General features: G+C 51.8%; 1 protein-coding gene across 1 annotated transcript in view; it reads right to left on the reverse strand.

Moving 5' to 3' along the window:
- Positions 1-15415: 15415 nt before the first annotated feature.
- The window catches only part of TRABD2B (TraB domain containing 2B), a 208644-nt gene continuing 196758 nt past the window's right edge, over positions 15416-27301 (reverse strand). The window contains exon 7 of the mRNA XM_053920716.2: positions 15416-20969. Coding sequence (XP_053776691.1) covers positions 20744-20969 — 226 coding nt within the window. The 3' untranslated portion in view covers positions 15416-20743. The remainder of the gene's footprint in view (positions 20970-27301) is intronic.

Consider the following 27301-nt stretch of genomic DNA (forward strand, 5'->3'; position numbering starts at 1 on the left):
GTTTGATTTTGGATGCATTTGTAGAGACAACCGTTCTCTCTTCCTGGTGTTTCTGTGTCCACTCATGGAATGGACACTCCTATGCTTTCAGAAGAGTCAGGAAGAGAAGCTTCCTCCTCTTCTGCCTCCTCCCTCAGAAGGAAGAAAAGTGACTTATCTGTTAGTGAAATCAAAACAACCAGGTGTGATTCTTCCACCTTCTCCTTCTTGTTGGACTCTGCCTGTCTGGAAGCTTCTACTCTGCTCTTTCATATGGAAAGCACATGGGGGCAAGGTCCCACCTGCTTCTACAGGTTATCTGGAAGCCAGATTCTCTTTGCTCTGAATATCGTGGCTCAGTGGCTATGAAGATGTGATTCTGCAGAATTGTGTTTGTCCAGCTGAGTGGATCACCCCAAAGACTTGAGTTGGGATAAGTTTCAGGAAGGATTGTTGCTACATATTCCAGCAGAATTTTCAATCCAGATTCACCAGTACTAAAGCTGTTATTTTTATCTGTACCTGAGTCACATGCCTTTCTTTTAGTTGATTCAGAATGGAAGAAAGGGGGTTTGACTTGTTGCCTTGGTGACATCTAATAGATCTGAAGCTTGGAGAAGAGGTCTGGGCTGGAGAGATAAATGTGAGTTGCTAGCCAAGAGATCAGAATGGAGAAAAGAAGGGACCCTTAGTCTGAGCATTGAGGAACTCTAGCATTTAAAGGCTGAAAAGGAGGATGATCTTGCAAAGCAGACAAAACAGGAAGAGTAGAAGTAAAGTCAGGGGTCAGGGGAAGGTAGTGGCACTGAAGCCTGTAGAAGAGGATGTTTCAAGAAGGAGGGAGTGGCCACAATAGGGGCACATGCCTGTTATTTTTAGCAACAGGGAGGCTATGGGTGACTTCAGCAACAGCCATGTCTGGGAGGCTGACGGGGGCTGCATAAGCCATATCGCAGTGGAGAAAGAGAATGTGGGAGGTGGAACAGAGGTAGCTGGTGTAGACAGCTCTTTTGAGAAGTGTGTGGGAGGTGTAGGCGTGGACACTTTGTCATTCCTTTTGGTTGCCCATAACTCTCACCTCCTTATGTTTGGGGAATTCCCTAATCTTGCTGAGAGGCAGAGCCCCCCTCCCACTAGATATGAGGGAGATGCCAGACACTTGTCTTTCCAACTGGCCTTGAGCTGAGACAAGCACAGGACAAGGCCTATCGGAAGCGTGGAAATCTGGAGTTAGAGAGGCGCAGGAGGAAGGACATGGAGGGATGCTTCCTGAGAGCAACATTAGCTGTAAAAGGAAGAGGTCCTGGGCCAGCAGGGCCAGCAGGGCTGGTGATGGTGTGAGGGGGGCTCGATGTGGCACCAAAAGAAAGGCCAGTGGTTACGGTGGTTATAGAAGCGTACCCACACTGATCGCTCTGTCTCCCTGGCAATCTGTAAGCCAACCAAGTATCTGTTTGTTTATCTATCCATCCATCTATCTATGATCTATCTATCCATCCATCTGTCATCTATCCATCCATCCATGTCCTATCTATCTATCTATCTATCTATCTATCTATCATCATCATCTCCATCCTTCTATCTACAGATATGTAACTTGGAAGGTCAACTTTAGGTACAGTCTAGGTACTCAAAGTGAACTTGAGATACAGTTCAATGAACTTTGAAAATGCTCAAATACCTGTGTAACCATTATTCTAATCAAGATATAGACAAATAGGTTAATCTCCCCAAAGTTTTCCTTATGCCACTTTGTGCTCCACCACCTCTGGTCCCAAGGGACCACTTCTTAGCTTCCATGTTATAGATTAGATTTATCTGTTCTAGAATTTTATATAAATTCAGTCAATATTTTAGTGTCTGGCTTCTTTCATTCAGCTTAATATTTTTCATCCTCATCCATGTTGATACATGTTTATTAGTGGTTTTTTCCTTTTTGCTGCTGAGTAGTGTTCTCCTTTACTTAATACACTACCGTGTGTTCATCCACTCACCTGTTGGTGAATATTGAAGTTGCGTTCAATTTTTGGCTACTATAAATAGGCTACTATGAACATTTGTGTGCAGGTCCTTTTGTGGACATGTTTCAATATCTGTTTAATCAGTTCCACTTTTTTTCTGTGCCGGTGGGAGGGGAGAGGCTCTGAAGTCCAGGTGCAGGGACAGCTTGGGTTGGGGGTGAGGCAGAGCCTCAAGTGGAGCCCGGGGGAATAAGGAGGGGATGGGGGTAGGTGAACGTGTAAGTACGGTAGCCAGAAGTTGAGGAGTTTTTCATCTGAGGGCTTCACACAGGGTCAGAAAGAAAATTCTCTGCTTCAGATTCCATCATGTTCTGAGGAGCACGTATTATTTTTCTGCGGGTCCTCCGGGTGCAGCCAAGAACTGACACAGGACGCCTCTGAGATCTGGCTGATGGGTCAGTGCCTGAGTTGGGGCCTGGAGGCCAGGCCTCCAGATTGCCTGTAATTATGCGCATCTTGTTAAAACATGTAACCTTAATTTCACCACAGACAGACCTTTTCAACATTCACACCACAAACGTTTTTGAGAGTGGGCTCTGAGCCAGTCCAGCCAGTGGGGCTGGAGCAGTCGGTGAACATGCAGAGAAGGCATGAGCTCTGGGGAGCCTGCGTTCTGGTTCCAGTGCAGCTGGCGAGTGCAGACATCAGGCACATACAGAAATCTGTAACGCAATGTCAGGCCATCAACGGTAAAATGAAGAAAGCTAACATAGGATAAGGGATAGAGCATGCCCTGGGGCAACGTTTTATATGGGATGACCAGGGAAGGCCTTTGAGGAGGTGACATTTAAGGAGGGATGTGGAGAGGGTGAGAGGCAGTCAGCAAAATATAGGGGAAGAACATTCTGGGCGGAAGGAACAGAAAATGCGAAGTCCCAACACTTAAAGATGGATACTAGGGGTGTTCAAGCAATGATAAGGAGACCAACATGGTTGGCATAGAAGAAGAGGGCAGGGGATGAAGTCAAAGAGGCTTCGGGACTGGGGAGGGCCACAGTCATCACTGGTGAGTTCCTTCTGAATCAGATGGGAAAGCACCCTGAGTTCTGAGCAGGGGACTATCAGGATCTAATTTATATTTAAAAGGATCATGTGATCTTATGGAGTATAGGCTGTGGTTTGTAGCATCAGGGAGGCTGGAGAGATGGGGGTGGTCCAGCCCAGGGTAGTAGCAGCAGCGGTGGGGCGGGGAGTGGTTAGAGTGGTCCATTTTTGTATCTATCCCAATGATAGAAGTAACAGGATGCAAAGGATGTAGGAGATGAGGGGAGAACAATCAATTAAGATCGACTCCAGGGTGCCTGCTCTGAGGGACTGGGTTTTGAATATGGTAAGTTGGAGATGCTTTCTGACATCCAAGTGCAGAGGGCCTGGTTGCAGTTGGATGACAGGGTAGAGGCTGGGCTGGTTTGTAGCTTTGGGACTCATCACAGGGTATTGAGAGCCATGCAACTGGCCGAGGTCACCAAGGGAGTGTGTGTGGGAAGAGAAGAGGCCATTACAAAAAATCTGGCTGCCTATAAATGCGATTACAGAAATCAGAGTGACGTGAGCTAGAAGTGGGCAGGTAGTATAGTGTGATGGGGGGTGGGGTGGAGAAGGAGGACTCTGCCTGGCAATCCCCGAGGCTTCTCTGAAACACAGAGTCAGGCTGGGGGCTGGGAGTGAGTGGATCTGGACAGGGCAGAGTTCTAGGATCCAAAAGGCAGGGGCTGGGGCAGGCTCTGGTTTACAGTAGTTGAAAATGCAGAGATTTAGAGCTTATGGGCCTTAATTTTCATTCTTGCATCAACTTCCTAGCTGTGAGGTTCCAGGAAAGGTCCCTCATCTTCCCAAACCTCAGTATCTGTGTCTATAAAACGGCCCGTAGCACCGACTTCTCAGCGCCGTTGGTGGAGTGTGTGAGAGAATCACACCCAACACGCTGCCTGGCAACACCAGGAAAACCAGGGTCCGAGGAGGGTCGGTGTCCGTGGGTGGTTGATACTGGCCTTTGCCTGTGATGGTGCGGTTCTCTCTGGACTCCAGAATCTGGACACCAATGGCCCAACCAGCTCAGGCATACCCACACAACACCATCTCAGACTTCCATTTCGGGAGCGTTTGGGCCAAACCCTGGAACGGCAGAGCTACTGTGTTGTGAACACATCACAAATACACAATGGTTCTGAAGCTCCACATTAGTGACTTCTGAGATGGGTCCCCCGTGCCCCTTACAAATGAACTGGTAAGAACAATGACCAGGGCAGTGGGGGCAGGATCCTTGGGATGGTCTGGTCTGGATTCTCTTTCACTTTGTCCTGCCTGATGCTGCTCGAGTGGCCCACTCCACTGGCCTTGTTTCCCAAATGTAACCTTCTGATTGATCAGATGGTTTGATTAGTTGAGGTACAAAGATACAACTTTCATTTCTTTTCCCAACCTCTCCTTGTCAGCTGAATACATGGTCCCTCCCCATCCCTCGATGACCTCTCGTGTGTCTCCAATAGCTTTCCCTGTCACTATCAGGAATTGAGAGTCTCCTTTTCATGTATTAAAACCTCTCATCTGATCAAGATCAATCTAAGCTTCTCAACAAATTCAAAGTGTTTGTTTCCTCTCCCCATTGAGGGGAAGCCCTGTAAGCTCTCCCCTCATGGAGGCTGCTCATGGCTCCTGCAAGGCTGGGTGGGGAGGTGAGATGAAGGGAAGGACAACAGCATGCTCCCTGTGGCAGCTGTCCAAATGCTGGCTCTTCCTCTGGTTGAGGACTCACGTGGGTTTGCTTTTCAGAGCCATTGAGCATCTCCCTGATGGGGCAAAGCCCTCTGTGGCTGGTATCTTCCAACTTGCCCACAGCTTCTGCTCTGATAGTCCGTCCATTCCTCATTGACTCGTCCCCCTGAAGGTCCTCTGCCTCAGTCCTCCCACAGGTTGGCTGGTTGGGGAGGGGTAGTGTATGGGCTGCTGAGCCAGCTTAGCTATTCCTCAGCAAGTCCTGCAGGGGTGGTCTGGCTTCCTTCTTCTGAGTCAGGACACATTGTCTTTAGCTTTGGGGCCTCAGTTATGACTTGCAGATACCAGGAAAAGTTCCAAGTAACGTTGTGTTACACTTTAGTTCCTTTGTCTCAAATGCTCAACTTTTACCTTAAGCATAGGAAAGTGGTTAAGTGTGCAGGTCCTGAAGTTTGACATTGACTGGTGACCACAGGCAAATCATCTAACGTCTCAGAATCTCCGTTTCCTCAAGGTAAAGCAGGGACGATCCTTTTTAGCCTGAAGGGTGTTGCAAAGATTGAGTTGGTCTGTCTTTGCCTGGTGGCACACAGCAAGCCCCGATAAATGGAAGCAGTTATCTGTGCATTTCTGAGGAACCCTCACTTCCTCCAAGCCAGGCTGGCGTCCTGGTCCCCACTCCCTCCTGCCATTTACCTGGCTTGCAGTGCTCTTTTTGATAATAACGCTTAGCATATCTTAACCGTTGTTGTCTTATAACTCCCAGCAATCCCTGCAGGGTAGATATTATTGTCCTTCCCATTTAGAGACAGCAAAACTGAGACTCAGAGAAGTTGAGTCTCTTGCACAGGGTCAAATAACTTGTAAATAGCAGAGCTGGGATTTACCCCTTGGCTCTCTAATTCCAAAACCTGCACTGTGTTCTACCCCTCATTTTACTCCCCTATCCTGCTCTTGGTCCTGTCTCTTTGTTCCCTCTGCCAAGAGTTCTTCTGCACTGTATGGAGAGAATAGAGCATCCTTTGGAGTGAAGTCACTTCCCGATTGGGGTGAGCCCTGGAAGGGCGTCCCTCACTGCTCCATCGAGTGACACTTCCTGTGTTGCATAATAACCGATCCCCACAGCAGCTGCTTAGAGGTAATGTGGACTCCACCCACTTCCTGTCTACTATTATTTAAGCTACATAAAGTTACATTTTCATGAAAAGCATCCAGGTAGCCTTGATTCAGCATCTACCTGGTGTCCATCTCTGCATTAGTCATGGTGGGGAAGGTGTTTTCTGATCTTAAGCCTAGGATCTATGTTGAGAGATGAAATATGCAGAGACGTTACCAGCAATGCCAAGATGTATGTAGTAGACACCCATGAAAGGGGGTGGGGAATTAGTACCCCAGGAGCTCAAAAGTGAGAGCAGCCTGGTGGCTCCATGTGGGGTGTGAGGCCTGGGAGAGGAAGTCACAGAAGGCAGCCTAGAAAATCTGGGCCTGGTGCTGAGCCTTGAAAGCCAGGGAGAATCCAGATAGGAGAAGGTAAAGAGGACCTGTTTGGTGTATTCGCAGCGAAGGGCGCGGAGGTGCCCAGAGAGGCAGAAACCCAGCATGGGTGCAGGAATGCATTCTTCCAAAGGAGCCTCTCTTTTACAACCATGAGCCTCTGTGCTCCCTGCTTGGGGGATTTTTATGACCCCATCCATCTGTTTGCAGTCAGCCTCAGGTTTGCTTTGAAATTCAAAAGCTGAAAGGGAAATGCTATATTGGAGCCAGAGCAGCAGGCTGGGCAGCTGTCTCTGAGAAGGAGGGAGCATAAACCACAGCAGGCAAGCACCTCTTCTCGTTGGCCAGAGTCCCTGTGAAGCATGGGACCAGGAGTGCTCGAAGGGGTGGTGGATGAAGAGTTCCCTTCTAACAAGGCTCTGAGCTGGCAACCTGTGTGCCCTCCGGCAGGCGGCCTGTGAGGGTGCGGAGGGCCAGTGTGGAGATTCAGGGGCCCTTCAGCCAGGGCTTCATGCCTGATCCGGATCCGTCCTGCCTGTGTTTGTTGCTCTTTCCTGCTCTGGCAGGCGCGCCCGGCCCGCTGTGAGAGTTGGCTCAGCCTTCCATGCCTCCTGAATTCCCTGGCCCAGCTGCCATCCCCTGCATTCCTTAGGAGCCTCAGTATCCCAGAGAGACAAGATTTTTTCCATCTTCTCGAATGAAAGACTTTTAGTGACAGTCATTGATCAAATCTAAAATCCACAGTCTGGATTTCCAAGTCCTGCTCTAGACCGCTACCTCCCCTCAGCCCCACATCCCCTAAGACCTCCTTCTAGTTAATGTCCTTCGCCTAGCCCCGGACCCCCCGTAGCACGTCTCTCTGAGTCCTCCCTACCTGACATTTATGTAGCCGCCAAAAGTGCATACTCACCTCCTCGGGAAAATCCTCCCGATGGCTCCCTCTTACCCTTCCTGTCCATATCCCACATTCCGTGGCTGCTCCTCCTGCCTCCTATTCCAAACTCTGCCTGAGCCTGATCTCCACGCCACAAGTGACCCTGCGCCCTGGTTGTGCCTTTGGGTCTCTGTTGAAACACAGGCTTTGATTGAATGTGTTTGGAGTGCTTCTACCTTGGAGCTGGAGCTTCTCACCATGTCCTGCAGAAGCCAAGTGGCCCCTTTAAAAGACAGCCAGGCTGCTGGGTTCAAGGCAGAGGCAAGTTGGCGAGCTTCAGCATATGATGCAAACTGACGTTTTAGTGGGGGTGGTCTCACAGCCTGGAAGCAGAGTTTGAAGAGGTTGGAGGATGAGAAAGACCTTGACATTCCAGCCTGTCCAAGCTAGAGGGCTCTGTGAAGACCATCTGCTTTAATCCCTGCATTTTTTTTTTTTTTTCAAATGGGAACCTGAATCCCAGAAAGGAGCTGTCATTGGCCTAGAGCCGTTCATGAAGTCAGTGGCAAAGCAGGACTGGAACCAGCCCGGGGCTGGAGCTGGCCGTAATCTCCCACTTACTTTGTTTGGGGTCCCTGAGTGAAAGTCGGGGGTTGTGGAAATTCAAGGCACAGGCTCCGGTATTTTTCCCAACAGCAATCAGGTGCGTTGACGCTGACTTCACAATTGTGAAGCACTTTGGATCAGTTGTCTCAGCTAATCACCATTAATACCCATAAAGGAAGTTACCCTTATCCCCCCTTTCCCAGGTGAGGCCGGTAAGGCTGAGGGTTAAGTGACCATGGAAAGACAGCCGAAGAGAGTCTTGGGCCCAGGCTGCTGCTCTTTGCAATACGCCCCATGGCCTCCCAAGCGCTCGGAAGGTGCTCCTCTCTTTTGGAAAGTCATGCAGAAAAGGCCGAGACAGAAAACAGGATAAAAGGGTTTTCGCTCCAGATCACAGGGACTGGCACCACATCTCGGGACTTCTCAATTCCCTCAATTGAGAGAAAACCTGTAGAGCAGGGGTTCTCAGCCCTTTCAGTCCCGATGCCCCATTTTATGCCGAATGTTTCATAATGCCCCTCCCTTTCTGCGCCGGAGTGAAATGCACGGGCACTGTAACACACCTGCACACATGATGAGAGGTTAAGTTAACGCCCTGGCTACAAGGAAGAGGAGAAGTGAAAGGAAAACGGTTGGTGGCCGAGCCCTGCACAGTGTCGTGTGTCAGTGCTGGGACAGAGCGATGGCCGCAAACACCGCACAGCAGCAGCGCACCGGCCCCCGGCTCATCGCCGTGGGGCAGCAAAAGTAGCAAGGGGCACAGGCATGTCGCTGCTCAGCCTTAAACATACAAGCGGTGTCGTCCGTAAGGTGGCCCTCAAAGCGGTGAACAGCTCTTGGTCAAGTTTGGTGCAAACCAAAGTACCTTCTTCTCTCAATGAACATGGCAGTTGCATTCCTGTAAGATGCAGTGTATCTGAAACTGAAAGAAAAAAAAAACCCTTTGCATTTGCATAGAAAGGTCCTATGCTCAGATAATTACAAATGCTTTTTCTCCTTGAATGAATGTCTGGCAAGACGTACAAAAATGGTGCAGCTTGAAGGCTAATTCTTTCGGTGGGACTCTCCACAGGCCTGACCCTGGGTAGTGCTCCCTCCCCACCAATGTCTGAGAGCTACAGCAGCCCCCTGCCCCGCCCCAGATTTTCAAAACACCCTGTGGGTGGTGGTCTGAGCCCCACTGAAATACATGGATTTGGAGGTTTTCTCTGAGAAACTATGTGTGTAAGAGGGGAGGCTCAGACCTGTGCTGTACGAAATTTGGCACTGATCTTGGATAATGCTTAGTCTTCAGACATAGGGTTGATGAACTAGGTATTAGTCACGCTTCTAACTTACAGGCTCTGTTCACCCAGGGGAGGGAACGATGAGTAAAAGACCTGCTCTCTGCATACATGGCAGACCAGCCCTGTCTGTTCTATTTTTAAAGGGTGATAAGACCTACCCCACCCTCATATTCCCAGTTACTATGTATGGGCGAGAAAGTTGGACAGTGAAGAAGGCTGGTAGGAAAAATGGGATTCATTTGAAACAGGGAGCTGGAGGAGAGTTCTATAGATGCCTGGGGCCCCTAGAAAGATAAATGAGTGGGTCCTAGAGCAAATTAAGCCTGAAGCATCGCTGGAGGCGAAAGGAGAAAACTGAAGGTGTCCTACTTTGAGCTCATCACGAGAAGGCAGGTTCCTTTGGAAAAGACAGTGATGCTGGGAAAGACAGAAGGCAGCAGGGAAAGAAGGCCGGGTCCGAGCTGGTTGGACTCCATACAGGAAGCCACAGGCATGTGTCTACAGGAGCAGAGCAGGGCTGCTGGGGCAGGACATTGTGGACGTCACTCATTCATAGGGTCTCCAGGAGGCAGAGCCCACTCAACACAAGACATGCCACACACACAAGACATAAAGAATCCATAATCTAAGGCTGCGTATGTAGGAAGTGTAGCCTGGACTTCAGAAGCAGTGTAAAATGTGAGCCTGGGGGACCAGGGTGACTTCTACGAGGAAATAGAATTACAGAAAGACAATTTTCAGGCAAAAATAGGGAGAATGGACAATTAGCCCTGGAGGAAAAGTAGGGGCTGATAGCTGGAGTCAGTAAACTGGGGGTCTGTATAGGGAACCCCAAGTAGTCCTGTGTGGCTGGAACATGGGTTTGGGGGACTGAAGTGACAGGCTGCTGGCGAGATCGGCTGGGCGGACTGCCAAGGGCCTGGGCAGGAGGACTAAGGGGAAGGAAGGGAAGGAGAAGGCACGTGTGCTTCCTGTATCAACTCGAAGTCTTTGAGGAAGGCCCAGACCCTTCCAGGAACCACCACACACGGGTTCCTGCCTCCCCCATGAAGCAGCAGGCTTGGGGGACAAGGGAGGGCTCAGTTCTCCAGCTGGGAGCTCAGTGCAAGGCACAGTAGTTTTTTGTTGAATGAATGAATTTTTTTGAACAAATCTACACATGCCCAGTTCTGACCACAGGGTTAGGCACCCCTGCCAGCTCAGGTTTGGGGAGGGAAAGATTTTGGAAGCTGAGTTGAACTGAACTCTCTGGCCCAACGCCCTGTATCCAGAGGAGCCACAGTAAGCTGAGGCCAGAAGATGTGCCTGGGAGTCGGGAAACCAGGGTTCTGCTTCTGCCTCACACGTGCCAAGATGCTTTAGGACAGTTTCCCCTCGGTGGTCCCCTCCCTGTTCCATGTGGGGCGGACCCACAAAGGCCAGTCAGGTCCTCTCTAGCTCCCACATTGAACCTCTCTCCTTCAAGTCACCCGTTTGGGGCTTGAGGTCACAGACTGAGCAGCACTACCCCCTGGTGGCAGCTGCCAGATAGCACCCTCCAAGCCCAAACTGCAGAGTGGAGCGTAGGGGGAGCTTCTGGTGTCTGTACCTTGGGGTCTGGCTCAGGTGGGTGCCCCAGAGGGAGTGGGGGAAGGAGAACTTTGCAGTCGCTCTGTTGTCAGGGCTCTCCCAGGGGTGCTGCTTGTGGCTGCTCACTCCCAACCATCATCACGGGAGAGTCCCGGGACTGTGCAACTTCACATGTGGTGTTGCTGGGCAGGGGAATGGGATGGGGTGGGGAGCAGCTGGGATCCTTCATCATCACCATCATCACTGCTGCAAGGGACTCAGAGCACCTGAGTTCTGCAAAGTACAGGCACATCCTCTTTATCCTAAGACCTCATGGCGGTCAGTGAGGCTGGGCTATCCTCTCCCTCTTTGCTGATGGGAACACTGAGATGCAGTGGGAGGACGAGATTGGGTTCTCACATCAGGCTTTTACCCTCCATCATGCTGCTTGGTTCTAAAGCTGCCTGAGGCTCCCTGCTGCCCACAGGGCAAAGTCCCAGTGTCTCAGCCAGCAGCCCTCACACCTGACTCTGGCCCACTGCCAGAGCCCAGCTTCCTGCTGCAACCGTCCCTGCACCCTCCAGGTCAAAGTCAGTTAGGTCTCCTCAGTTAGGCCCCCAAGGACACACTGTTCAGAGCCCTGGGACAGTGGGCACATCTTCCCTACCCAACCTTTCAATGCAGACTCCAAAGTGTGAAAATAAGGCCCCCAGAGCCAGGCTTACCCCTTCTTGGCACCTCCTCCCTTCCTGCCCTAGTCTAGGGCGCACCCACCCCTCACACTCCTCAGGACAGCCAGGGCGATTTGCAAAATCACAGATCCGTCATATACTATAACACTGGCATGGTCTGACTTCTATTAATATGTTGCAGACATTGCTCTCAGCACCATGCAGGGTAACTTCATGTAATCCCAAGGTGACTGAGGAACAGAGAACTCGAGTGACGTGTTCAAGGTCACACAGTTGACCTCAGGGGCTCCCACTGCCTTCCTGGTAAGATATCAACTTCTGCACGTAGAGAGCAGAGAGGTCCAGGCCTGCCCCTGCCCACCAGTCCAGCCGCAGCACCCTGGCCTTTCAGGCTGCGCTCTGCTGTGATGAAACGCTTGCAGGCCTCCAGCCACGTGGCTGGTTCACAACTCTTCGCCTGTACGATAACCACCAGCATGTGTGCCGGGCCTTGGTTTCCAGGGAGTTTTACATTCACCGCCTCATCAAAACCTCATGGCAACCTGTACCAGAAGTACTTCTATTATCCCCATAACAGAGGTGAGGGAAATGAGGCTAAGACCCCAGGCCCCCTGACCACCAGCCTGTGACCTGGCTGAGCCTGCAGAACTTTGTGGGAGAGGGTGAAGGGGGACGGGCTGCTCTACTGAATCCAGGGAGCCAGGCAGGCCTTGGAAGCAAGTCATGTTTTCAAGACTCCCTGGGAGGAGGACCCTGCTTGCTCCCAGACAGGTGCCCAGAGGCCCATCCATTTGGGCCCCTCATCGCAGGTCCCAACCTGCTCAGTGAATCCACATGGAGTCAGTCTTGCTCTCAATAGATGCTGCTGTGCTCTGACTTCCCTTGGTCCTGACCCTCCACCTTGACCCTCTCTTGTCTGTGTTTTTCTTTCTCTCCACTTAGGCCTCTTCTGATGGCTCTCTTTCATTCTTCTCTTTCTCTCTCTCTAGAACAGTCTGCCTGTCTCTCCCTCTGTCTCTCATCCTGCTGATTCACTCTCCTTCCCTGAGTGCCCACTCTATCTTTCTGTGCGTTTTTCTTTCTCTTCCATCTATGTCCTCCTGCATCCCTCTCCCCACCCCCTGTATTATCTTCCTCCTCAGCCCCTCCCACCCTTCCACAGTCTCAGGGAAGGGGAGGTGGTAAGAAGTAGGAAGGAACCTTCTGGGAAGCCTGGGAGTCTCCAATCCTTGCCTGGGGGCTTATGTCTTCAGGTTGGAAACTTTATCATTACTCTTTTGTGACTGATCAGGGAGGAAGAAATGGAAACTACAAAAAAGAAAACACAGGAACTGGTTTGCAAGCCCAGAACTGACATAAAACAGGGTATTATGAATATTTTCTGAAAATAATTTCTTTTTATGATGCAGTAACAGTGGCCAGCCCAGTCTGGCTGGCTTGCTGGCTGCCGTGAGCAGCAGCTAGAGACCCCCATCTTCACCCCACCCAGCCTGCCCTCAGCCAGGCTGTTTCCTCTGCTTTAGCAGCCCCGGAAGGTAGTGATGAGGTAGCTCTGGAGTTCCTGTGTTCCTTAGCTCATTGAAACTCAAGGCCGGTAGGTATTAGCTTGTTATCTCTGTCCACCTGCAACTCAGATGGCCAGGACATGCCTGCTCCAGCACAGCTTAATTAAGATCATCTTGGACCCCAGCTATGGAGCTGGGGTCCAAACTCTTCAAGAGTCCATAATCCCCTAGCACTTACTTACACTCTCGTGACTTTCTTATCCTGTTGTTGAACTTGACACCTCTGCTTCACACCATGTGAACCTGGCCATGAAAATCAGCGCCTTCCATGGACGCCCCTTGTTCCAAATTATCACCAGCAATGGAGATTTACTGGCGCTGGGAGAGCAGCTGCAGCGCGGCCTCTCCCAGCACCAGGAAAATGACGGCTGACTGCAGGTTTTCTCCCGGAGGATCAGCCATGGTCCACACATCACTCAGTTTTCCAACGTCTTCCTGGCTCCTCACTTCTCTTATTTCCTTCTCTTGATTTCTTTCTCTTCACCTCCTTTTCAGGAACAAAATGACAAAATTCCTCTCCCTGGTCATAAAGAGTATCTACCCTCTACCTCCTTTGAGGCGGGAGAAGGTGGTTTTTCTTCACACCTCAACCCCCCGCACAGAGATGTTGCTCTTTTTCAAAGGAATTTTAATGAATATAATTTGTCCTATCTGCTTCCACGAAAATAAGGAGACTGAGGTCCAGAGAGGGGTAGAGGGCACAGAGGTGTGAGATCAACCGAGAGAGACAGAGAGAGAGGGAGACAGAGATGGCAGCCAGCCAGCCTCTGCCCTGGGAAGGGTGTCCCTCGTCCAGCAAGAGTTGCATACCTCCCCTGTTGGAGAACTCACTGCTTCCTCGGCAGTGTGTCCAGGTTCTGGGAAGCTCTTCCCTACCTCCCTGTAGCTTCCCCCATGGGCCCAACTCAGAGTTTTGTGGCTATATAAGGAAGCTTCTGGTCAGGGGCAGCCCTACAGAGGTTTGGGGCTGAGAAAGGGGTGCCCCTGAATCTCATGATCTAATAATGTCAGATGGGGCATCTGGTTTCTCCCCAGAAGAGCACCCGAGCAGGGCCAGCTCAGAGCTCAGAGTAGGAGGGCTGGTCTGGGGCTCCCAGGTTAGGAGGGGCAGACACTCCAGTGTACTAGGTACAGAGGCACAGACACTTGAGTCTCTCTTCCCGCCTCCCACTGCCATATGCAGAGTAGTGTGTCAGGGGCCCTGAGGAGCCCCTGGTCCCCTCAGACACATCCCACTGTGTCTGAGACCCCATTCCTGGGCCATAGCTTCTCCAGTGGGCCCTTGAACGTAGGACTGCTTACCCCAAAGAAGGCCTGGCTCTCACTCTCCCACTGAGCTTGCAGATGGGTGGGTGAAAGAAGCCTTCTTTCCTGAGAGCAGCTGGTGTCTGTGGGGCAGAGAGCACAGGGTCACAGGTCACAGCAGGAGTCCTCATTCCACTGATGTCAACCCTGAGGACGTCATGGCTGGGCTCCCTGCAGTTCCCTTTGTCAAGAGTTGGTGGGGGAGACAAAGGTATGGGCCAGCTTCAGGACGTGGGAGAGGCTTGTTGCACTGGGCCTTGGATGTGTCCTGAGCTCACCCTGGTCTGTGAAATGGGGATGCGGATACCTCTCTGCCCACCTCACAGGACAGCACAGCATAGCTGAGTTAAAGCTAAGATGATGGGGTTGAACTTTGACTATGTAGATTGCAGGCTTGGCTCCAGCATTTGCAGGCTGTGTGATATGGTCAAGTTACTTAACCTCCCTGTGTCTCAGTTACATTAACTGTTAAATGAAGGTATGCAAATGAAATGATTTAAGACATATGTGCTCAGAACATTGTCTGGCACATAACAAATGCTCCATGAATGTTAGCTTCCAGTTGCATTATGACCTTTATCTGAGGGGTGGGCCCACCACACACAGCCCACTTTACTTTTAGTAGGAGCCAGCAAGAACTCACTAACCGAGGCCAATGACTTGCCTCTGGTGAAGGCTCTGGGGTTTCAGAACACAGAGGTCTCTCCCATGCTAAACTTCTCAGTGACCTGTTCCCTCTCCCCTTAAGTCCCACGGAGGGTAACCATCACAGGGCTCTCAGAGTTGCTGGTCCCCCCCCCCCCCATTAGTGTTTTTAAAAGCAAGGGAGGCAGGAGGTCATTTTTGCAGTTTATGGAGCTCACGTAGGCTGCAGAGGAAAGAATGGACCAGAGGGGACATAGCTGAGGATGGCAGTGGTGCACAGGAAGATGAGGAGGTCTGGGCTGGGGCAATGGGGGCGGAGAGAGAAGGCAGGATGAATGAGGAGGAATCAGTAGGTCTTGGGGAGTGAGGAAGTGAAAGAAAGGGAGGCCCTGAGGGTGAACTCCAAGTCTGAGGGCTGTGGCTCAGGGGATCCACTCCTTCTAGGGCTGTGGGTAGCTCATTCTGGCTAGAGAGGGCTACCTGGACCCCACCTGGCATGAGGCTTCTGGAGCCATTGGACCCCTGCCCAAACCACCCTCCCAGAGCCCGCCTGTGTCTCCGTATAGAAAATGGGCCGCCCCAGTCCCTCCACACCACTGCCTCAGGCCTTGGTCCTCCCAACAAAGGCACTTTCCCCAATGTCTTCAGGCCATCAACACACAGAGAAATCCTATTGAATCCATAATGTCTTTTATTAATATATTACGCTACAAAAATATTTTTGGCAAAATAACATTAATAGCATCTTTCTTTGTCTTCTATTATATTCTTAAAGAACTCTTCACGATAATTCACAGAGGTGAGGGGAAGAGGTGACTGAAAGAACAGCATCACGAATACTTTCAAATACATTAAGATCTGAAGCGTGTGCCACACACTGAGAGTCAGGCAGAGACCTCCTGTGATCTCTCGGAGGCCCAGGAATGGGACAGAAGCTCTGCTTCCTCTGTTCTGAGCTAGAACCTCCCTTGGCCAGGAGTCAGGCTCTGCCACCCCAGCTATGGGGGCCCAAGATGTCTGAAAGCCCCACCAGAAACTTCTTAGACTCCGGTCCCATTCACAGGCCACTTACTCCCTAGAGGGACTTGGGATGGAGGGGCCCTTTGAAGTGTGCTGCTCTGTCAGCTCTCCTGCCTGCCACATGCTCCCAATCCCGTGGCAACTTGTGGGTCCTGGGAGAAAAGCTAAGCACTGATCCTGGGAGGGGTGGTGCCTCACCTTCATGGAGCCCCAAAATTGCACACAGCATTTGCCCATCCCTCCAGAATATCCCAGGCAGGAAATAAGGCCTCTGTTTGACAGATGAGGAAATGGAGGCTCAGAGAGCGGCAGGGATTTGCCCAAGGTCACCCAGCAAAGTGAAGGACTCTCCAGAGTATCTCCGGAAAGGAAAAGCTACAGTCAGAGAAAGTATAGGGGAAGCTCCTGGGACAGGGCCAGGTAAGGCTCAATTGGCTCTCATGACCCCTCTGTTCCCTCCCCCAGGGTCAGGGACAGGGAGGCAATGAGCTCTGGGCTGGGACCAGGGCCCTGTGTTCTGTTCCTTCCTTCCCCCACAGCCCAGAAGTCCCCCTATCCCAGGGCAGCTGGAAAACCTGCCAATTCACGTCAGGCCTGGCTAGGCTGCTGAAGAACTGTGGTGTGAGGCTGGACTCTTTCCTGAACCTTATTGGTTTAGACAGCCAGCCGGGTGATATTTTTGGCCACTTAGATGGATTAAAAAAAAAAAAACAAAAACAAAAAACAATGTTCAAAGAACCTGAGCATTAACAGAGGCAGGAGGGACTCTCGGTGTCATCTACTCCAGTCTTTTGCCAAGACTTCAACTCTCTACCAAGTCTTCAGCCAGTGGGCCTACTGCCCCCGCTCACACACTTCTCCTGACAGGAAGCTCACCACCTGCAGGGACACCTCTCCATCCTCGGACACCTTTGGCTTTGTACAAGAAACTATTCCACCAGCAAAGCTACCTAACGTCTGCCTCTCTCCTTCCTTTCTCTCTCCTCTCCTTTCTAAACAGCTATTGAGTGCCATCTTTGTGCCACATGAAGATACAAAGGTGAGTTCATATGACTCTTGCCATCGAGGAGCTCACAGTCCACATGGAGAGCAGATGTGCAGTTAAGTCAGTCTCAGTGGGTGTTGTGATAGATGCTAAGAAGGCACAAAGGAACCACAGGGGGCTTCCTGGAGGAGGTGTCATCTGAGTTGATCCTCAAAAAAATGATCAATTAGGGGTAAGAGAAGGGAGTTTCCAGGCCTAGGAAGCGGCATGTGTGAAACTTTCTGCTTATTCTAGAAATGACAAATGTGGTTCAGTCTGGTCAGGACAGAGTGGGAGAGATGAGAGATGTGGCTGGCAAGGCCAGGAGGGCCAGGTCACAGAGAATATAGAATGCCATGCTGAGGACTTTGGTTCTCATCCCACGGCCATTGAAACACTATCACCGGCTCCAATTCTGGTCTCTGCCACACAGGATACCATCAAAGCCTCAATTCCCAAGTAGAGCTTCTATTGTCCTCAAGATGTTTTTCATAAGCTTTCCTTTTGGTGGAGGACCTTCCCTTGGGATCTGTTGTGACAGTGGCACCAGATCGGAGACTGGGCAGGTGGGACAAGCGTCCTGAGCCTCTAGGTTTGTCCAAGTCTGGCTGAAGCCAGGAAGTAGATGACAGTGCATTCAGCGTGAGGAAAATTCGCCAATGGCCTTCAGAGCAAAGGCAAACTTGCCAGTCAGTACAGGTTTCCATGCTTCCTAGCCTCCAGATCTTTTGGATTTCAGAGATGGTGGGGCCCTCGGCGGCCCTTTGCAGCTCCTTGCAGCCCGAGCATACCCCTTCACGATCCTTGCCTTCCCCTGGGTACTGGTGTGTCAGAACAGCCTTAATGGAGGAAGACGAGAAGACATGGCTGTGCTGACCAGCCCCAGAAAGCTCCTTGGTCATTCAGTCAGGTTTCCTGAGAGACAGGGGACCTAAAGCCACCACTGACCTGCCGCCTAACCTTAGGCAGGCCACTTAACCTATTGGGTCTCAGTCCATCCGTCTTCTGTGCCTGCTTCAAGGTCAAATGTGAAAGCCTTGAGAAGTATACATGGTGCTCTCAGAACAACAAGGGCATTTTATGAGGCTAAGCCCATAGATCGTGCTGGGAAAAAATGTCAGTAGTGGTGGAAAGATCGTTTCCAAGTATGTGAGTGGCTGTTGATGGAATGGGGCTCTCCGGCCCAGGATGAGAGAATGCACGCACCCCAGCCGTTCCGATTTCTGTAAATGTCCCTCAGGTCTTCTGGGATATAAGCAGCGAGTTCATTCAGTTCAAACCCTGGCCAGTGAGTGGTCCTCAGAGATCAGCGAACTCAGGCTGCCAACGTCTGACCCACATTGGCTCTGGCTATCCCATAGGCACATGTCCACCTAATCAGGTAGCCCATCCATCTTTCTTTAGACACTTGAGTGCTTATTTGAGGGAGAGTTTGGATTCCCCCAGTCTGCCCAGAGGAGGAATCCTGGGAAGACTAGGGCAGAATCTGCCTGGTCAGGGGATTGGACAGGATAGCCTTGAAGCTCCTTCTGGGAATCCAGGACTGCTCTGCTCGTCCATCTCAATGCAGAGTTCCTCTAGGTCAGGAAAGGTGGCTAGAGTCAGGCCCAACACGGGAGCGGGCACCACGTGTGCTCGGTAATCACGCACTGTATTAATTTACCTCTTTGGCCCCGTGCCTGGCACAGATCTGGGCACGCAGTCAGGTGCCTGGACTGTTTACCCAAATGCTTCATCTTTAATTAACCTCAAGTTCCATCTCAATACATTGCATGCCACACTCTGCCCCGAACAGAGGGAAATCTGGCCTGTGTGTTTCTAATTCCTTTACACTTATCTCATCCAAATAGTGCTCTGCACTATGTGTTTGATGTCCCCCAGGCCTTCTGAGCCTGCTTTATAAGTCAGCTAAGCCCCTTCCTGCTCAGAAATAGGAAGTCACGTTTCTGCCAAGGATAAACCCTGGCTGGGGTCAAGTTCAGTTTACAGCATTGTGCCCATGGGGCTGGCTGGACCCTCTGAAGTAGAGCTTGGGGCTCCTGCCAGGTCTCACGCTCAAACACATCCATCCGGGGCTGAGCTGAAAAGAATTCAGCTGTCTGCCAAGATGCCAGTGGGACCTTTGGCCATCCAGTGAGCTGCCCTGAATTCTACTACCTCAGAAGGAAGATAGCTGCCCTGCTGGGCATGATGGTACTGAGCTAATCAGTCACTACCAGGCCTGCTGGAGAAACAAATCCATGGCGCATCACTGCTGGAGAGCACTGGTCTGGGAGTCAGCAGACACCCAGCTGTGCAGCCTTGGGGAAATTCTGCTTCCCCCAGGCCTTATTAGTACTCTTACAGGTATTATTATCTGTCAAATGAGGGGTTCTTTCTGTCCCCGTGTTCCAGGATCCCCTAACTGATGAGGCGCTAGCCCAATGAGGGTGCGGGGCTGGGAGGAAGGCAGCCACACTGGGTCTTCTGCCTTCTTGGCCACAGCCTTGGGGACAGAGGAGCGAGGTCAGTCTCTCTGAGTCGTAGTGGCCTGACTGCCGCCGTCCGGCTGCCTTCCTGCTTCCCAGGCTTCCCATAGCTGTTCCCTACTCCCTATCCTCTGATTTGGCAGGAAAGCCTCTCATTGGCTCCAAGAGGAGTTGGGGCATGGGACACGTGGCACACACAAAGAGCCCTTTGGCGAGAGTGACCAACATGAGTAACTGTAGCCAAACAGACTCTTTGGCTGGAGTGAGAAGCTTGTGCTGGCCCAGTGGGGTGAGGCCTGCCTCCCTGGGAGCTTCCCTGTATAGAGAGAGCATGGCAGAATACGATCTAAGAGACAAGAATCACTTTTGAATCACATTCATTTGGGGCATGTCGTGGCTGGGTGACCTTGAGCAAGTCCCTTTACCTTTTTAGGGGGCTCAGCTTCCTCATCTGTGAAGTGGGGATAACTGCCTCTCATAGAACTGAGGACCAGGGATAAAGTGAGTGTGCCAGGTGCCTGCCACACTGCGGGCTTTGAACAAATGGTGGCTCTCATTACGATTGTTACCATGTGAATCCTAGAGCCCCTGTCCCTGAATTGCCCTTCTGCGCCCACTCCTGTCCTTCAGCCCAGCTCATTCCAATGGCTGTGACTTTAGTAGCATCTCCTATAACTCAGAAAGCATTAATGCCATCAGAAGAGAGAGGCCTGGATTCACTTCCTGGATCTCCCACGAGCTGTGTGACCTTGGACAACCACCGTCCTCTCTCTGGATCTCAGTTTAACCATCAGGCACACGGGGCTGGGAAACCACCTCCCTCAGCACCAACAACCCTCCTCTACCCCAGTGCTTTGGTCAAAACACTTACTAAGAACTCTGGAGGTCTGTTCACAGACACCCAGGGGTTTTAAAATAGCAGCATTCTCTTTCCAAAAGTATCTTCCCAGCCCTAGGACACATCCAGGGGAGGGAAGGACCATCAGCGTTCACATCTCTGACTCCCAAATCCAGCTTCACAAAAGCTAAGCCTGTCTGCCTGCCCCTCCCTCTGAGGTCCCAATGGTAGGAGAAGCCAAACCCAGACCCTGGAGGCTTCCGCTGATCCAGGAGGAAGCAAGTTCAAATCCACTGTCTGCATGAGGTCACAGGTGTCCTGACAACCTGGGTTCACCTCCTGGGTTGGTGTTGGGGCTAATTAAGGGGTTATTAACATAGGCCACATTAAAATAGTTTTATCAGTGGAATAAATACATTTTTCTTTTTTTAATATGGACACATATTTTACAAAAGAACCCCATAGCACTATGGGAAATTAAGATCCTTCTACAAAAAAGAAGATGTAACTTGGTACAATAAAGCTCTAGTGTTCTAACGGATCCCGTCTGGACTGCCTGCCCTTGAGGAGTCAGGCGCCCCTGGAGGTGATGGCAGGGGCAGCGGGGTGTGGCCACAGACCCTCCTGTGGTTTCTCTGGCTTCTCTGCATGGGGCAGTCGAGGTCAGGAGGGCCTCAGAGTGTGCAGCAGGAAGGGGGCTGCAATGCTGGCAGCGATGACAACGGCAGGGAGGAGGCCCAGGGCTGGCTGCAATCCGGCAGGCGCTGAGCTGCTGGTGGAGCCCGGCTCTTCCTGCTGCTGGAGCTGGTCGGAGAGCTGGAAGGAGGGCCTGGCCGTCCCAGAGCTGTGCGTGGGCTGGAGGGGCAGCGGGGGTGGCGAGGCGGTGGTGCTGGGAGGAGAAAACACATAAACCCTGAGTGACTGCTCAGTAGCCCCATACTGGGCTGTGCCCTTGGGGTTCAGACCTGACCTTATCAGATCTATTTTTCCCCTCATAGAATGCAGAAGAAAACAAGGTGTTCGGGCAGGGAAAGTGAGCAGCCCAGAGCCACACAGCAGGCCACTGAGCTCCTGGGGCCATACTCTCCCTCCTATGCCAGGCTTCGGGGGGTGGGCTAGGCACTGGGAGCCACAGGGCTCAGTTCCATTTAAGGGAAGTGGGCCCCAGGCAGAAAGAATTAAAGGGTTATAGAGGGAGCTATCTGGGGTCACAGTGTGCCATCAGACTTCACACCTGTGCACAAGGGGTCATGGCCCTCCTATTTCCCTCCCCTCCCCTATCTGAGATAAGCAGAAGACAAAACTCACAACCCCTCCCCATCTTGTGATGCTAGCTAGCATTTGTTGAGAGTATCTCTGGTTCTCTAAACAAGCTTTCACAGTGGCTCGCATCACCCCTTTCACTAGACAAGGAAACTGAGGCTCAGAGAGGCTACCTGGTGACTAGGGGACAGAAGAAGTGGGGGCAGCACCTCCATGGGGCAGGAGCCCTGGGGCCAGCATAGCCACAGGGGGGTTAGTGAAAGGTGCAGTCCTTCATGAACTTATAAAAACAGAATGAAGTGTTGGAGGTCATGGGTAAGGACGCTGGCTCAGGAAAGCATATGTGAAAGAGAGGAAGGAGTGGCATAGGGACAGAGCGAGACAGAAAGAAAAGGAGATCAGTACAGAAGGAATTGTCAGGCTGAGGCCAGCACTTGGCACCACTGGGAAGGGCAGGGTAGGACAGGGTGCAGGACCACATCACCAGCTGAAGCCCTAGAAAGAGAGATAGGAAGTTATGAACAAAGAGAGGGACAAGGTCTGGAGGAGGGAAGGGACAAGACAGAGACTTAACAAAGGCCACAGGGGGAGAAGGCTGTGGGATAGATGAAAGGGCTGGGACCTAGAAGCGATGCGCACACTCTCCCTGTGGAGCCCTGGAGAGAGGGAGGCAGGTGGACATGTGGGCGGAGGATCCAACAAGCCCCAGGACAGCAGAGGGTCAGGATGGGAGGGGAAACCCGGGGGCAGAGGGCACACAGTGGAGCCTGAATCCAGTGTGCGGCCTGGAAGGCCTCCCTGAAGAGGTGACTCTGCAGTCATCTGTGAAGGCAGCAAGTCTAGCTTGCACACGGCTGAGGGTGCTGCCAGAGGGACAGGGAGGTACCTACAGAGTGGAGTCTGCGCCAGCTCTGCGGGAAGCACTGCAGGAAGTAACCTCTGCAGGAAGCACTTAGCTTACAGTAACCTCTATTCTTCACGACAATGCCACAAAGCAGGTACAACTGTTATCCCATTTTACTTATGAAGAGACTGAGGCACAAAGGGGTTAAGTAACTTACTCCAGGACACAGGGAAGGGAGTACACAGTAGGTGCTGGGTGGGTAGGAAGCTTGCCCCTCTCTGGTGTCTGCATTGTGTGTAGCCTCCACCATATGAGACACTGCTCTGCTTTCTAGGGCTTACCCTCCCTCCCAGACAGGCTGCTCAGTCCCTGGGGCTTCTGGGAGTCCCTCAACCCTGCCCGGCCTGAGTTTGCATGTGCTGGTTACAAGGTCCCGACAATTAGCCAAAACCACTTGGATGAGATCCATCATCATCACTGCCACAGCCCAGCCCCTCCACCATGTGGGTGGGTGCCTCTTACACAAGCTGGTTCAGCCTCGGCCTGGGGGTGGGTGGGTAAGAGAGACTGGGGTCACCCAGAGCAGCTCTGTCTCTACATGGGCTGTGACCTCTGCTCTGGGAGTGGAGTCCAGACACTTGGACAAAGCAAAGTGCTCACTCCTTGCCTGGTCCCTCCCTCTCTACTCTGCTACTGGCCACACTCCAACCACAGGATCCTGCTGAGTCCTTGCATGAGGTAGAGGCTGAGCTCCTCTGTTTTTTGAAATTCCCAGAGGACCTATCAGGAGAGGAGGGAGCAAACTCTTGTCACGCACACAGGACAGAGGGAACATGTTCTGGACACAGTGTGTGTTTGGAGCAGGGAAGGAGCAGGTGGCTTTGAGTGCCCCTGACAATGGACGAAATCTGGCCTGTTGTGCCTCCCATCCCATGCTGCAGGCCACCGGAGAGCTGTCAAGGTCTGGTGTCAGCTGACCTCACCTTTCCTTGCTCTCCCAGCACACACCAACCCTCTCCAGTCACACCTACTGTCCTGTGGCCAGTTTCCTACTCCCCTCTGAATGTGGACTCAGTGTCCCCTTTCCTACAGGCCTCTGTCCTCCATCCCCCAGTGCCAGCTGGAAGAGTTCCAGTTCCCATAGAAACTTGTACATTCTCACAATATGTCACGGGCACCTATCAGGGCCCACGAGGTCTGAGTGATGCCAGGCACATGGTGCTCCACTGTGTTGGCTATTTGCATCATCATCATTAACATGTTTGCACGTGTCTCCCCCACTAATGACGTCCTCCATTTGCAGAGCATTTCTTACGTGCTGGCAGACACTGTGCTTGATGGTAGGCACGTGCCATCTATTATCCTTCCTATTTCCAAAATGAGAAAACTGAGCCTGAAGGAGGTTAGGACCCAGAGGTGTCCTGGGCAGTCTGTTCCCCAGCTTGACGGGGCCTGGGTGCTGACCCCACTGCGCGGATGAGCAAGTGTGTGATGTGGGGCCCAGGGGTTAAGCGTGCTGCTTCCTGCTGAGACCTCGAAAACTCACACCCAGCAGTGTCACTGCCTCAGCCCCTTCCCTCTCTTTCTTTTCTAGTAAGAAGACCCCCCACCCTGCACAGAACACAGGAGTCTCTGAAAGTTCCTCCCAACTGCGGCCCCATCCTTTCAGCCTGAGCGGCAGGAAGGCTAGGAGGGCTGGCCGCAGAAGGCCCCAGGGTGCCACTTGGAGTACCCAGAGTGGGGACCCAGGATGGCCACAGCCAGCCCCACAGGCCATCAGGAGGAAGAACAAGTGGGAGTTGTAGAAACTGTGTCTCACAAGGCACCGAAGGCAATGCTTTTACACTTTGAAAACCAAAGATGCAACCCCCCACTACTCCCTTGGAGACTGAGTGGGGTTTATTGCTTGGAAGGAGTCCCAGGGAAATGGGGGAAGGTGGCTGGCGGGGGCAGAAAGCCCCTCCAAATGTCCCACCTCCCCCGCTTGCAAAGCTTAGTCCCCCAGTCCAGATCCCCCCACGCCTCCCCTACCCCAACCCATGCTGGGAAAACTGTCTCATGGCAAAGTGGCCTTAAAGCCAAACCAAACACTCTGAGTGTTCCCAGGCTCCACAGACGGCTGGCACCAAGGGTCCCAGTCTGCTCTGAGCTGACAGGGCCTCTTGAGTGGGGAAGGACCCCTCTGCCTGAGAGGAAGGCAGGGCCCCATTCTAGCCTGCTCTCTGTTCCTGCTTGCTGTGTGACTTTGGGCAAGTCCTGTCCTTTCGGCCTCAGTTTCCCCATGTGTACAGAGAAGGAGCAGGAATGACCCATGGACTTTAAAATGTTTTCTAGCAGCAGAAGCCAGAAGTGAGGTCTTAGGCAGAAGCCCTAAGTATAAAGCACAGAAAAGCAGTGCTGGTGCTGGAGACAGTGTCACATGTCTGTCCTCTGAGGCCCCTCCATAGGGGTTCCTGGAGCAGGGGGCCAATCTTGGCACGACAGGGTCTCCAAGAGCCACATGGGGTGGGTTCTGGGAGTCTCGGAGCGATGGCTTTCCTGCCAACACAAGGGGCTGCTGGGCTGTGCCCTGGGTGTCCTCTGCATGGGCTCTGAGGAGACAAAGGGGAGATGCAGCCTGGGACAGCAGGGCTGGGGCAACAGGTGGCCCTGCTGCCTGGGGGTGGGGTTCTCCATGCGAGACCTCACCGCGGTTCCAGGCTGGGCCTCTGCCTCTCTGGGCCAAGCACGCCAGATGCAGGCAAAGATCTAAAGTGACAATAAAACTTCTAGAAGAAAACATAGGCAGTAAACTCTCTGATATTTCTCTTAGTAATGTATTTTTTTCTGATATATCTTCTAGGACAAGGGGAACAAAAGAATAAACAAATGGGACTACATCAAACTAAAAAGTTTTTCATACTGAATGAAACCATTAACAAAATGAAAAGACAACCCACTGAATGGGAGACTGTCTTCACCAGCGGTACGTCTGGTAAGCGTTAAATATCCCAAATTTACAAGGAACTCATACAACTTGATGCCAAAGAACAAACAAACAAACAATCCAATTAAAAAATTGGGCAGAGGACCTCAATAGACACTTCTCCAAACAGAAGCATGAAAACGTGCTCAAAGTCACTAATCTGCACCACCAAGATGCAAATTAAAACCACAAGGAGATACCACCTCACACCTGTCAGAAGGGCCGTCATCACTAAATCCACAAACACCAAGTGCTGGTGAGGATGTGGGGAAAAGGGAGCCCTCGTGCACTATTGGTGGACACGCAGACTGGGGCAGCACTATGTAAACAGTACGGAGGTTCCTCAATAAATTAAAAATAGAACTACCTTATGGCCCAGCAATTCCAATTCTGGGTATATATCTGAAAAACTCCAAAACACCAATTCTAAAAGATATGAGCACCCCTATGTTCAGTGCAGCATTATTTACAACGGCCAAGATAGGGAAGCAGCCCAAGTGGATAGGGAAGAGGTGGTACATATATACAGTGGAATACTACTTGGCCATAAAAAGAGTAAAATCTTACCATCTACAACAACACGGACGGACCTAGAGGGTATTATGCTGAGTGGAATATGTCAGACAGAGGAAGACGAACACCACATGATCTCACTCGCATGTGGAAACTAAAGAGCAGAGTAAACAAACCAAACAGAAACAGACTCACAGACACAGAGAACACACTGAGGGCTGCCGGTGGGAGGTGGGTGGGGGGCTGGGTGAAAAAGGTGAAGGGATTGAGAAGTACAAACGGGTGGTTACAGAACAGTCACGGGGATGTGACGTACAGCATGGGGAACACAGTCAATGCCATTGTTAGAGCTATGTATAATGCCAGGTGGGTACGGGAAATATCAAGGGGTCACTTCGTAAGTCATATAATTGTCTAACTGCTATGCTGTATACCTGAAACGAGCATGAAATAATGTTGAGTGTCAACCGTAATTGAAAAATTAAAAAACAACAAAGCGGTGGGTTTGCCTGCAGCTCAGTGTCCAGGTATCGAAGACCCACGGCAGCCTCCTGGCCTGTGGCCACGTGGTTTTCCTCTGTTGGAAGTTCCTCACCCTCCCCTCAGCCTCCAGCATCACTTCTGACCCCCAGGCCCCGACCCCCAGCCTGCACCGACTAAATGCCTTCGCAGGCACAGGCAGATGGACTGTGGCTTCAGGGTTCTTTTAGCTGTGACATAATGGGGTGTTGTCTCTGCTCAGCTATGACCTGAGACTCTTCCTACTCTGGTCCCCACCAGCACTTAATATAGACCTGGGCATCCAGGAGGTGGCTGATGCTCTCCCATTCAGTGGGGTGGGGGGCGTATTTTGTAGTGCCTGCCTAGTGGTCATTTAAGGCTGTGCGCCTAAGCTGAGCTGCAGGCCCGTGAGCAGCTTCTGCTGTGTGTGTGGGGAGGGGGTGTGCATCTTAGACCATCTGAGAGTCAAAGGCTCGGTCTGCCCACCAACACTGGGGACAACTGTGACTGAGTGTCAGTGGTCTGATGCCGGCTTGCCACTGTGCAAGCACCATCTCATCTACCCTCTAAGCCTCAAAGCAAGTACGAGGGGGCAGGGTTTTGAATCCTGTTCTGCCTGAATTTGTTCGGTGCTTTTATTCACTGAGGGATCCTGCTTCCCATTTCTCATGGGTGCATGTTCTACCTCTAATCAGATGGGGTCCTGACCACCTGCAGAGACGCTGCCCACCCTGGACCAGGGAGAGGACATGGCTGTGCTAGGAGAAACCGAAGCTGAAGAACTTGAGGGCAGGAAGGGATGGCTGGCAGGAGGGGTGCAGAGCCCACCCTAGAGCCTACAGGCTGGAACTCTGAGGGGCTCTGGTCTTCTGTTCAAACTTCAGGGGAAACTGAGGCCCAGAAGGCAATGACCCTTTGCAGATGTATGTCCCCCTGTGCCTGTATAGTGGCCCCCACAAGGCCACTGCATCCATCGCATACTAATGTTCCCCTCTGTGCCTCGCATCAGGCCATGCCAAGCTCCTCCCTGCACCTGCCCCACTGTGACTGTCCTTCCAGTCCTGGTGGCCCTGCACTCTGCTCCCTTGTTTATCCACCCCTCCCCCAAACACACACACCTTGTGGACTCGGAGAA

Source organism: Desmodus rotundus, chromosome 3, assembly GCF_022682495.2.
Source record: "Desmodus rotundus isolate HL8 chromosome 3, HLdesRot8A.1, whole genome shotgun sequence".
Lineage (NCBI taxonomy): Eukaryota > Metazoa > Chordata > Mammalia > Chiroptera > Phyllostomidae > Desmodus > Desmodus rotundus.